The sequence below is a fragment of the Netta rufina genome (assembly GCF_964035555.1).
Source record: "Netta rufina genome assembly, chromosome: 9".
Classification (NCBI taxonomy): domain Eukaryota; kingdom Metazoa; phylum Chordata; class Aves; order Anseriformes; family Anatidae; genus Netta; species Netta rufina.
The window spans coordinates 26,412,536-26,424,966 of record NC_140132.1 but is presented as its reverse complement, the minus strand read 5'-3'; the positions used below and the strand labels follow the sequence as shown (position 1 = coordinate 26,424,966).

The window sequence follows — 12,431 nt, the reverse complement described above, 5'->3', positions numbered from 1 at the left end:
TTCTTAAGCGAAGGCATTCTAGTTCTTGTTAACTTCGCAGAGCCACAATAGCAATGCAAGACTACAAGCTGATCACTGTTAGTTTTATGCATTACCAATGCAGTTTTATTTATTTATTTATTTATTTTTATTTTATTCAGACTGGGGTGGTTACAGCTGTGAAGTCGCATTAGTGTCTGACTGAGGTGATACAGATCTCTGTGGTGCGAGTGCAGCAGAACCGTGGCTGGGCAGGCACAACCAAGACACACTTGGGCTTCCCCAGCTTTGATTAGTGACAGTGATCCCAATGAGAGGGCAGAGCTTGGGGGAAGATCAGTGTTAGATCTGGGGTGGCAATGTGAGTGACAGCTTTTTGCCTATCAAAGCTAAGCGGTGAGCATAAATATGGAAATCCAGTGTCCCGCTTTTATTTAGTAGTAGTATTACAGTACCACCGCCCTTTAATTTTCTACAGCAGAAGTAAAACATTGTTTTTTTAACTTCTCCACAATATACAAATACCCACAAATGAATATGAGCTACAGAATCAAGGTTCAGTTGCCGACGTTCGTGTGTCCAGTTCGGATTTGGCATTTGTATGAACTGTTTTCTGAAATGTGCCTACTCTCCTGCATAATATCTTCTCTACAAATGGTTTGCACAAGAACATGTATATCAAAGGGTCCATGCAGATGTTTGTGGCAGCCAGCCAAAGAGTGCTTTCTTTAGCGACAAAGAGCTGGTTCTGCAGATGGCATTCCATTCGGGTTGTCGTTTGACTAAGGGTGTAGGGAACCCTGCTGAAATGAAAGGGGGCAAAGCATAAGAAGAACACAGTAAAAATGATGAATACTTTCCCCTTGACCTTTTTTTCCCTTTTGTTTTCTTTCTTCTGTGTTTTCTTGTAAGACTCATATACCTTTCTGGCAATAATTACATAAAACAGAAACATAAGAATGAGAACAGTCCAGAAGATGAGCTGACAGATGTAATTGACGGCTTCATGCCATTTGAGCCCAAAGTAGCTCTTCAGCGAGGCACACTTCTTTACGGATTGCGGTGTTGCTTTCTTGTTTGATAAGATCATGTTTGGTAGAGAGAGAACAAGGAAGAAGAACCAGACCAGGCCCGCGAGGATCTTTGCTGAGGTCACATGCTGCACCCAGAACTTCCCAAAGGGTCTCACAATCTTGAGAAACCTGTCAAAAGCAATGAGACCAAGGAGCACTATGCTAATATACATGGTGTCATAAAATATTACGGCTGAAAAGCGACAGACAAAGGCTTTGAGTTGCCATGGTCCCAGGCCAGAGTCAGTCAGGATTTTCAGAGGAAGCATCAGTGTCATTATAAAATCAGATACTAAGGTGTTTTTCAGGTAGACAATGAAAGTTGATGTGCTTGGAATATAGAAGAAAGCCCAAAGAGCCAGGCTGTTCAGTACAAGTCCCAGGAGGAAGACGAGCGTATAGAGTACCGGGAAGACCAGGTGGGTAACTCTGGTGTCTCGGTGGCATGGGGTGGAGAAGGGTGCTCCGCTGGAGTTACTGATGGTACTCTCGTTCGCAAAGTCTTCCATTTTTCAGAATAGACTTGAGTGAAAAGGAGAGAGAAAACATACAGCGTAACAGTTTGTATTCAAGATGACGTGTTCCTGGCAGTGATTAGCAGGTTTATACAATTTACACAAAAACTCTGGAACATGCATTAAACAGACTGGCTGATACTAAATCTAAACCTTGTCAAAGTTTACGTGGTTTACAGACTAATGTCTAATGAAAAGTTGAAATGGTATATATTCATTATAGAGGCCTAAGATAACATAATAGCGAGGTATAACAGCACAACGCCTAGAGAACCATTTGTCTTTATGTGGGCACGTATTTTAACATTGAATACAAATTTTAGAGTTGTGGCTGAAAACCAAGGTGCCTTTGGGAAGGTGAATTCTGGTATTTTGTACCAAGCATGTAACATTTTTCCTTTCTCAGCACATATTTAAATAATGTTTTTGAGAATAAGATGCACACCGCTGGTTATCAGCCTCCTATCTCTGAAAGCCAGATGCCCAAGTGCCCTGTCATACCACATGAACGCTCCAATAGTGCAAGTACCTGAGCAAACTTGGCAGCAGCTGGTTTGAAGAGGGGTCTTTGGCTATCTCCACTTCATCTGCTGTTCCTCTGCTGACAGAAGCCTCAAGCAAAGTATTAAGAATGGGGAAATGTGTAGAATGAAGAAACTTTTTCTGCTGGTGGTGATGTGTTGTTTCCTTCCTCATTTCCACTTACCATCCAAGTTAGTTAATCACGTTTGCTGTTGCCTCTCTTTTCCTTTTGGTCTCTGTCAAAAAGTATATTACCTTCTTCTCTACTGATAAAGAAAAAAAATGACCCTATCTGTGAAGGTGGGCACGTTGTCTGGATTTTTGTTTGTGTGGATCAACTACACTGTGCCATTACTATTTGGGTCCTTTAGAGATGTGAGAAGAATGAACAAAGAACGTTTCCTGACAGTTTCTCAGGATAATCTTCAAATGTAGCTTATGTGTGTGAATTCCCATGATTTGGACAGTGCTATTTGGCATTAAATCCATCACCAGAAAGTCTGCTCAAAGCTACTGTTAAAGTGGGATGAAGCATTGAGGTTACTTGGCAACAAAATCATGTACACTGACATTTTCGGAAATGGTACTCTCCCTCTGTAGCTTGAGTAATTGGCTAGATAGACCACCGAAGGCAAGAAAAAATGCATTCAGTCTTTGTATGTTATGGTTTACACTGAAATGAACAGTTAAGCTTTGAAATCTGTTGGACAATAATTAATATTTGAATTCCTGGTGAAGATTCAGTGAAGAGAAGAAGGAAAAAAAAAATCTTAAAATGTGAGGTGTATTTTCTTTGTGGAACTGTTAATCCCACACAGGAACCTGAGCGTTACTTCTGATCTTCAGCATGGCATTTCTGGTTCATTTCGATGCCAGTGTGGCTGGGTGACATGGCATGCCAAATATAGAGACTTTCTCTTTCTGGCAAAAGCTGCCTCTGCTTCATGATATCTTTTTATTTTTTATGTGTTTATTATGTATTTGTTATGCATTATGTTGGAATGCAATGCATTTCTCTTTAAACAGAATGTTTTGTTTGAGTAATGTGATTTATCTTGCTTTTGTGTCAGCTGTTTCTGGCTTCCTGCTTGGTGTGGTGTGGGAACGGCCTCATGTTGAAGCCGTCCTTCTGTGAGCAGATGTGGATTGCTTTTTGAGGTTCTCAGTGTGTGGCTGTACTGATAATGTCCGTGTATTGGCATGTACATTTTAACATACGTGCACACGCTGATGTTGATGTTAAAAGTCTGGCAGAGAGCACAGTGCCTTGAGGAGTCACCCTTTCCAACATCATCAGCTTGACATGCCCCTAGCTGCCTGACCTGACTTCTGCACATGCCTCAAAGACAATATAAAGCTGAGATGGACTGTTGCAATATCCTATTACCAACTGCCAAGTCAGCTTCTTCCACGTTTTCTTCTCTTACACCTTGACAATGCTGCCAGCTTCAGAGGCAGCTACTAAGTGCCTGTGTGCGGCATCAGTGACATCTGTGTGGTATGCAGGGAGCTGCAGTGTCTGTTGTTTGAGCACACCATCTGACCAGGAGGAGCAGCTGGCAGATAATTAAATAATAAATCTCTGTGTGTGTGCAAAGAATGTGGAGAATGGGTGTTAGGTGGAAAAGGGGCATCCCGCAAGTCCCTTCCAGGCACCAGCTGGGAGCTGGGCAGTCTCCTGGGCCCAGGTGGTTGCCAAAAATGCACTCTGCTGGTTTCAGGGAAATAATGGTGCTTCTGCAGCGTGACCTAGCACTGATTGTAATCAGCATAAGCCGTACACAAAAAGTTTGTGAAATCCTTGATTTTGGCAGGCAGGTTATAAGAGATGCATCGGCTCCAGGGCTGAGTGCTGAAGTAATTGAACTGTGTTCTGATGTTTTAGGAAGTTGGATATCAATCCTGAAAGCTCCCTGTGCCCCACCAGGGACCAGATGACTACTGGAGAGGTGTAGGCAGGACATCAGCTCGGGGCAGGTCTGAGCTCTTGTTTGCTGCTGGAACGTCTTTTCTGGCTGGGAGCTGTTTTGCAGCTACGCTAAATGAAACATAGTTTATTACATTTGCCTTGCGTATTTTTCATGTGTAATTACAATGATAATTGTTCCTGAGAATACCTTTCTCCTTTTACCCACTTTTCCAAATGAAAAGGTATAAATAGTTACAATTCTTGTATAGTGCAAACAGGCTGCCCTTAATAATTAGTAAAAATTTTACCATTAGTTTTTCTTTCACTAAGATCTAAGTATTCTGTAGATTGAATCTTTGTGCATTTTCCAGTGCATTATACACTCTATAAAAGTGTACATTTTTTATTTTTCATATAATAAGGTGAAGGATTTGAAGATTGAACACACATCAAGGTAAGCCTGGTGATGAAATAATTTCCTCTGACATAAAATAATTATTGGTCAATGGATTAGGAACTGCAAGCATGTAATGAGATAAGCAAAATGTTATTGTTCCCAAAAATCTACACAGGTAGTTTACCTACATATGTCATATATTTCTGTTTATCTTATGGTTGCATGCAAGGTAAGAACTTCGTGTATTTAAAAACTATGTTTGTTGTGGACTTTGTTTACATCTGTTGGCTCTTGTGTTGTCATGGACTTTACTCTGGCCCAAATTAAGCTATTTCTGTAAAATCTCTGCATGTCATCTTCTGTTCTGTAGCATTTCATGACTCTGTTTTAATTTTTTCTTGCAGCTCCAACTATAAATTCTAACTTTTTCCTTAGAAATTCTGACAAACACGGAGTCTGTGATCAGACGGTGCTCTTGTTTTATTCAAGCTTTCTAATTTTGCCATTTCTGCAACCAGTGATGTTGGTTCCAGTGTGTTTGTGCTTCATCTGTAGGGCAATTTGTAAAGGTGTTGGCAAAATTCTAGATAACCTTCAGCAGGATTTTACTGCTTTCCCTTGTCTCCCAAATAAGCGTAGGTGGCCAAGTAGGGACATGGTTAGTGTCCCTACATGGTGCTAGAGTGGTGTCTCGTCTGTGTCGTCTGCTTCATTCTGCACTGCCATCTGTGCTCGGAGTTCTGGCGATTCTGTGTGTTTGCGTAGCGTGTCTAGCAAGGATTTTCTAAATGATTTGCAAAGGAAAAAGTAAATGAATGGATCTAGGCAAGCATTTAGTGATGTCAGCCACAGCGTGGTCTCTTTTAAGTAAAACAAAGTGTTCTGAGCAGAACATTCAAAAACGTCTCTTGTTTGGCTCAAAGTGTAGGGAATTCTAGTGAAGTGGAATGGCACAAAACAAATAAAAAACACTGCAATTATGATAAAAACCTTCAGATTTACATTTTTTTTAGATGCTTTTCCTGTGCATCTTGTCCTTTTGTAGGATTTATACAGTTCCTTACTTATGAGCATGTAGCATACAACTATGACTGCTAAATTAACCCAGAAGATAAATTGGCAAATATAGTTTACGATTTCATGCCAGACTAAGCCAAAGTCAGATTTCAGGAGGGCACACTTCTTTACATTCATAGATGTTTTTTCCTTGTTTGTTAGAATCATGTTGGGTAATGAAAGAGTAAACATTGATATCCAGATTGCTGTGGACAGGATCTTGGCACCAAAAAGGCTTTTTGTGGTTGATGTTCTGAATGGTGAAGTGGCTTTTTGATAGCGATCAATGGTTATTAGCCCAAGAAACATAATGCTGATGTACATGGTGAAGTAAAATATGACCTGGGTGACCTGGCACACAAATCCTCTCAGCACCCACGGTACCAACTTCGCATCGCTAAGGATTTTAAATGGAAAAGTCAAGATCATGAGGAGGTCAGAAATTACAGTGTTCTTGAGGAAGATGATGAAATTGGATTTACTGGATATTTTAAAGAAGATCCATGTTGCCAGGCCATTCATAGTGAGACCCACCAGGAAGAGAAGTGTGTAAAGCAAAGGAAAGATGACCTGACTGATTTTGTTATCGCTGCTGCAGTTGTTGCCGTTGCCAGCGTAGCTGAAGTTGTTTGTGGCTTTCACTTGCATTTTGTCTTTCCCACCTTCCTTGTGAAAACAAACAAAAGAAAAAATAAACCAAGTGGGTCTTATATCTATTGTGAGACTTCAGCATTTTTAGTCTATTTTTAATTTTTGCATTGGGTACAGTTCCAGTGGCGCTTTGACTGCTGCCAGGTGGGTTTTTATCTGACCAAGGATGTTGGGTTTGTCCAGGGGGAGGCTGGCCAGGGGGTGCAGGCAGGGGCTGGGCGGGTGGGACCCCCAGGAGGGCCCCCCCAGGCTGAGCTCCACCTGGCTGGGCCGGGCGGTGGGGCCGTGAGCGGGGAGGGTGGCCTGCAGCAGCTCAGTGCAGCAGCAGCGAGGCCGTCGTGTGGGCCGGCAGGGCTGCTGATTCACTGTCTGATACGCGGCTGTACAAACTACCTCCTTTTCTCACAAGGAAGAAGGAGAAACATCCTTTTCCACATCCTTCTTAGTGTGGAAGAGAGATGGCAGCTAAATTCCTTTTGACTGCAGATTTAACAGTGCCAGGCTGAAGTAAAAAGTAATCAAATGTCCCTTTTTTAATTTTTTTCTGCTTGGCTGGCTGTCTTTGTTTCCCAGAGGCACTACTCCAGCCTGCTGTTGGTTACCCTTGAGGCTGCTCTCTCCCTTTCCCCCCTTGCCCTTTGCCAGACAGTGGGAGCAGCCACTTGCAGGCTGCCACCGTGCTCCCAACACTGGGCTGGGTCCAGGGGGTGTATGTGGCCCCCCGAGTCCCTGTGTGCTTCTCCCAGGGGGACAGAGGTGAGACATGAGTGGCTGCTCTTTGGTTGTGCATGCCAGCAATTAGATAGCTAGCAGCATCTCACTGCAGGGGTTACACATTTGCCAGCACGGTCTGTAAAAGGCATTTGTATTCTAAGTATTAATGTATAACTTCACTACTAGTTTATCCTGTCAGTTTTCTAAATCAGTTACTTTATCGAGTGTCACGTTGCAAATAGATCTCAAACTTTGCTGACTTGAACCACAGTGCCAAAGCAGCGTGGGAGTGCTGGTGGCTCACGGCCCCCGGCAGTGCTGCTGGTGCTGTCCCACAGAGCGCATCGCCCGGCCACTTACCGCAAACGCCCGCCCGTGCGCATCCCCCTAACTCGTAGCAGGGACTCAGTGGAAAACTTGCTCCTAATCTGAAAGCCTTGGTCCGATAGGGTTTGATCCAAACTGGGTGCCAGAAGAAGCCAGGCAGGGGTGTTGAATTGGTCAATTTGGTATTACCAAAGGAGCGGCTTTCGGGTGAGTAACGATGCAATTGTAAAAATTGCTATCGTTCAGAACGATCTCTGTCTTTGTAAAATAAGGCGCCTGGAGGAGCTGAAGCTTTGTCAGCCAGTGCCTGAGCATCCCCAGCATTTTTCTCACAGACCTGCAAAGTTTTATTTCTGTCTGTAAGACTTAGAGAGGAATTTCTAAATCTGCTTTGCTGTGAAGCACATGACAGATTTCACTGCTGAGTGTCATCCTAACAAAATAAGTATTCACTAAACATGCAATATCAGGAAAAAAAAAAAAAAAACAAGCCAACAAATAAACCATAAAACAGAGGAGATTACCGTAGTGGGCTGTTGAGAAGTGATGAAATCTCGTGTGCTTCCTGTGTTGGGAAGCTTACGTTGCTGGCAGAGGGTCGCCTGCGGTTCCTCTCGCTCCACGCTGTGGCAGCAGGCAGGAGTGTTCATGTGCAAGTCCCTGGGAGCCTGGAGAAGCTGGAGGAACAGCTTCACATCCCAGATCTGCCACTTAGACCTTCCTCTGGCTTGAACTGGTTTCTCAGCCAGAGAGACAGCTGCAAATTCCAGGTGATGCTGTCAGTGCTTCTCCTTTTGTTTCCTCTAGAACTGAGAGCGAAATAGAATTTTATAGATAATTTGAGGTTTACTTCCTGCTTTTGACAGAGACACTATTTTTAAAAGAGGTCATGTATTTTGTAAGACTGCAACTTTGTGAGCGTAGAGTGCACTTCCGCCTGCTATCTTTTTGCCTTGTGATTTGTGTGGTGTGTGCTGTTTAGTATGACTTTTGTACACAGCCTTATCTGTTTGAAAACTTTAAGTAATCTCATTTTTAAAGAGAAACAGTCATTGGAGAAGGTAATTATATTACTGCACAAAATATTTACACCTTATATGACTTGCAAATCAGTTCTCCAAGTTTTTAAGTTATTGTGCATCAACATTATGGAATATATTTTAGTAGAAGACTAAATATAACCATTTAGAATTTAAGTAAACTATACGTATGTCTATTTCTTTTGGATGTACAGAACACAATTTTGTTGGGGTGCATCTTCTTTTTAATGGATTTGTATGTAGCAAGAGAAGTGATGCAGTTTCTAGACATCTTTTATTTACTGACTTACTACTGAATATCAATCCACGGGGCAGCTAAGGGTGATTACCCTTATGCATCTTCTGACTCTGTCTTTACAGATATTTATAGAATTCATAATACGAAGTTACATTTTTCCCTCTGTATTTTAACCCTTTTCAGTGATTTTCTCCATGTGAATAATCAGATGAGGTGCCTGTTGTGATGAAGAGTTTGTTATTGTGTATTGCAGTCTGGGCTATTGGGTTTCTGCAAGTGATAACAGAAAAAAATAATAAAGAAAAGAGGCTTCATTCCTTCTGGTCTTTTCAGGATGAATCTTCAAGTCATGAGTGTAACCAGCGCATGATTCTTCTTTATGGTGTTGGTAAGGAGCGTGACGAAGCAAGACATCAATTGAAGAAGATTACCAAAGACATCCTGAAAATTCTGAATAAGAAGAGCACTACTGAAACGGGTGGTAAATGCTTTAACAGTGCTGTACGGTAGCCTGTAGAGAAGATCACGGGAGCTGAGGTGCTCAGCAAGTTTGAAGCTGTGCATGTTGATCATTACCTTGGCTTTCCTCCCCTTGACGATCACTGGGTGAGGTGCTGCATTCCCACAGCACGGAGTGCACCTGCTGTGCCACGGCACCGGGACAGGAGAAGGCTGCTGTGGTTAGAAATCCCTGCGCTGTGGTTAGAAATCCCTATTTAGCATTATAGCAGTTTGGCTGTCAACACTGCTGTTAGGCTAAAGCCTGGAATATGAGATACTGGCCAGCCCTTACACACATATTCCTTACCTTCCTAGTAACACAATGTGACTATTTGTCAGTTATTATTGAACAGCACCTTCCTGCACTGGAATAATCTTAAAGTAGCTTTTACATTGTTACCTGCTATGCTCTGTATTTACCCCAAGTATTTTTGGAAAACTGAGAGAAGAAGGGTTTTATGTAGTCATGAATGAAGCTTTAAATTTTTTTAACTGTGTTATAAAGCAGTAATATTGCAGAGCTACTAGGGCTCCATTAGATATAAAATAACCAAAATATTTTTATCTGTTAAGTTGGGGATGAAGGGCAAAAAGCCAGGAAGAACAAACAAGAAGCATTTCCAACCCTTGAGACGGTGTTCACAAAACTACAGCAACTGTCATATTTTGATCAACATCAGGTGACATCTCAGGTACTTCCCATGTATAAAATTGTAGCCTTTTATATTCTGCTGTAGAGAGATCAAATAGGAAGCGAATCTAGGTTTTTAGAAATGTTTTGTATGTACCAAGAATTTTGAGTGCACTGCTTCTTTGAAGGCAAGAGAAAAAAATGTACACTGGCATTTTTAGAATATCTGTTTCAGTAGGTATTTGGTGATTTGTTTTGGTTTATTTGGACTTTTTTATTAATTTTAAGAAGCTTTGAGGGCTGTTATAGGTGTCATGATTTTTTAAGTGAAAAATTTGAAATCAGTTTTCCATTTCAGTTAATGTTATTGTTTAGGGATCACTGGTAAATTAGATACCTGTCAGTCAATCTCTCGTGTATGTAAAAGGTATGTTACTGCATCTGTGTGCATGTAGGATGGTGAGCTCTCTTCTGTGTGTTTGTGCAACAAACTGACTGTCTCTTTGAGAAACAGATGGATAGTACAGTTTGTTCTTTTTAAATTTATAGTTAACATTTAGCATTAAAAAACTATGTTAGGGGCTGACTTGAGAACGTAACTTATTTTAAATGACAAGCCCGTTTTTCCTGATTTGTATCAGGACTTGTGTGCAAATGTATCTGCATAGGTTTTCATTACTTCTAGTTACTGTTTTAAAGTATTTTTCAATAACCTCAGGCTAGCCTAAGAAACAAAGTAAAAGAGGTTCGTGTTTGATACTTAATTTATAACACATCACTAGATCTGGTGTTTTGAATGAATTCATTACATTTGTTTTGTTTGCAGGATATCGTTTGAGTAATTATTTCAATAAAACAGCACAACACAGTAGGATGAAAATAGATTTTGTCTCTCCTTTAAACAAAAATTGAATTTTAAAAAGATCCCACAGAGTAAAAAAGTAATTATTGTGGGTATTAATATCAATTTGACATTTAGCTATAAAGCAGTAGACCAGCATTTTTCTGCTTTGTCTATGTAGCAAATAAAAGTGTTACAACTGACTTGCATGATGGTAAAGATATACTCTGTACTTATACATGATTTGTTAGTGCTTTTATCTGCAAAATTCTGTAATTTGCTATTACCAATTAACAAATTTAGTACTTTTGGAGCACTAGTGTATCTGAGAAGTCGTCAGTTATCATACAACTTTTCAACATTTATTTTCACAGATCTCCAGTAATGTTCTCGAACAAATAACTAGTTTTGCCTCAGGAACATCATATCATCTTCCCTTGGCTCACCATATACAACTTATCTTTGATCTCATGGAACCAGCACTGAACATCAACGGACTGATAGACTTTGCAATACAGGTAAGAAGAGTTAATTTTATTAATACGTACATCAGGACAAAGCTGTGATACATTTTTAAGTAAAATCAGGAAAAAAAAAAAAAAAAAAAAACAAACCACAAACCAATTATATTCTCCTGATCTGCTGTCACGAGACTTTCTCTCTTTCAGTTTCCTAACCTCTGAAAAAACTACCCAGATACTTCCCCTTCTGTCCTACTCGCTGACCATTACGGGCAGTGAACAGATCTACTTTATTTTAAAAAAATAAATATATATATATATAGTTAATAAAAAAATGGATTATTTTAGCACAATATATTTTAGTATGGGCTTCACTGTTTCAGGCGCAAGCATCTTATTACACTGTAAAGCATGTAGGTGCCAGAAATATTGTGTTCTTCTGAAAATAGTTCTGAGGGACATGTTCTGTACTTGTAACAGTTGATTTTGCTGCCTCTTTCCTTTGTTCTTTAGTGAAAAAGATTTTGTTTTGGCTTGCCATGTAGTATTTCCTTAATTTATTTTTTTGAAGTTGGAAGTTATTTTCAGCTGTTTGTTTTTGTGTATGTGTTTTTAGCTGCTGAACGAGCTGAGTGTTGTGGAGGCAGAGCTGCTGCTGAAGTCATCCAGCCTGGCAGGAAGCTACACAACAGGACTGTGTGTTTGCATTGTTGCTGTCCTGCGGCGTTATCATGCCTGCCTCATTCTCAACTCGGAGCAAACTGCGCAAGTATTCGAAGGGTACGTGGCAGCTACACTTTTCCAAAAAAGTATTTCTTCTGTTCTCTTCTAAACAAAAAATGTGTGTAGGTTCAGGTAGTGAGACCAAGCAGTGCATGGCACTGGAAGCTGCTGCAGCATTGCTGGAAGGCTGCAAGCAAGCTCAGGTCTGTGCTTGCTCTAGTGCCGAGCAGACGGCTCAACTGCAGCCTGCTCCCTCCTGCTGGTATGACCTGTGCCCTTGGTAGCCTAGGAACAGGTGGGAGTTGTATATCTCATTTTTTTACCCATTCACTTGATTCTTCCCTGGGCTCCCCTCCCTGGAGGGAGTTCTGTCTGTCCTCTCTGGAGCCCATGTAAACTCACAGGTGACACGAAACTTCATATGAGCCCATCAGTTTGTAGATGCAACGTTTGTAATCGTGTTACCTAGCTAATGGGGTTTATACAACGTGTAACAGGATGAGATGCATTTCTAAGCTGTGTTGGAATGGACTCAGAATGGTTTCTATCTTTGCAGGTTGTGTGGGGTGGTCAAGCACGTTGTTAATCCCTCAGAATGTTCCTCCCCAGAAAGGTGTATTTTAGCTTACCTCTATGACCTGTATGTATCCTGTAGTCACCTGAGAAGCAAGTTTGGAGACCTCTTCAGGTGGGTGGTAACACGATTTTTCTTATTACTGCCTAACCTGTAGGCTGATGCAGACTCCTGTTTTCAGTTAAGTTTGCTGTCAATGGAAAATACCCCATTGCCTTTGCTGCTTTACCTTTATGGATGAAATCCTATTGCGTGTGCCAAGTGTGGCAGCACAGCACG

The 12,431-nt window shown here is 41.1% G+C and overlaps 3 protein-coding genes across 3 annotated transcripts in view; 1 reads left to right on the top strand and 2 right to left on the bottom strand.

Moving 5' to 3' along the window:
• MED12L (mediator complex subunit 12L) overlaps positions 1-12,431 on the top strand; it is a gene marked incomplete at its 5' end in the record, with an annotated part of 132,282 nt that overhangs the window by 79,975 nt on the left and 39,876 nt on the right. The window contains 5 exons of the mRNA XM_084292392.1: positions 8,755-8,902; positions 9,496-9,614; positions 10,769-10,912; positions 11,472-11,635; positions 12,135-12,266. Coding sequence (XP_084148518.1) covers positions 8,755-8,902; positions 9,496-9,614; positions 10,769-10,912; positions 11,472-11,635; positions 12,135-12,266 — 707 coding nt within the window. The remainder of the gene's footprint in view (positions 1-8,754; positions 8,903-9,495; positions 9,615-10,768; positions 10,913-11,471; positions 11,636-12,134; positions 12,267-12,431) is intronic.
• On the bottom strand, positions 530-1,561 carry P2RY13 (purinergic receptor P2Y13; the record flags this gene model as incomplete). The annotated part of the gene is made up of 1 exon (XM_084292090.1): positions 530-1,561. One exon carries the CDS (start codon positions 1,559-1,561, stop codon positions 530-532), a length of 1,032 nt encoding a protein of 343 aa, XP_084148216.1.
• Positions 5,074-7,720, bottom strand: P2RY12 (purinergic receptor P2Y12; the record flags this gene model as incomplete). The annotated part of the gene is made up of 2 exons (XM_084292186.1): positions 7,668-7,720; positions 5,074-6,113 (listed from the first exon to the last, which is right to left on the bottom strand). Exon 2 carries the CDS (start codon positions 6,097-6,099, stop codon positions 5,074-5,076), a length of 1,026 nt encoding a protein of 341 aa, XP_084148312.1. The 5' UTR covers positions 6,100-6,113; positions 7,668-7,720.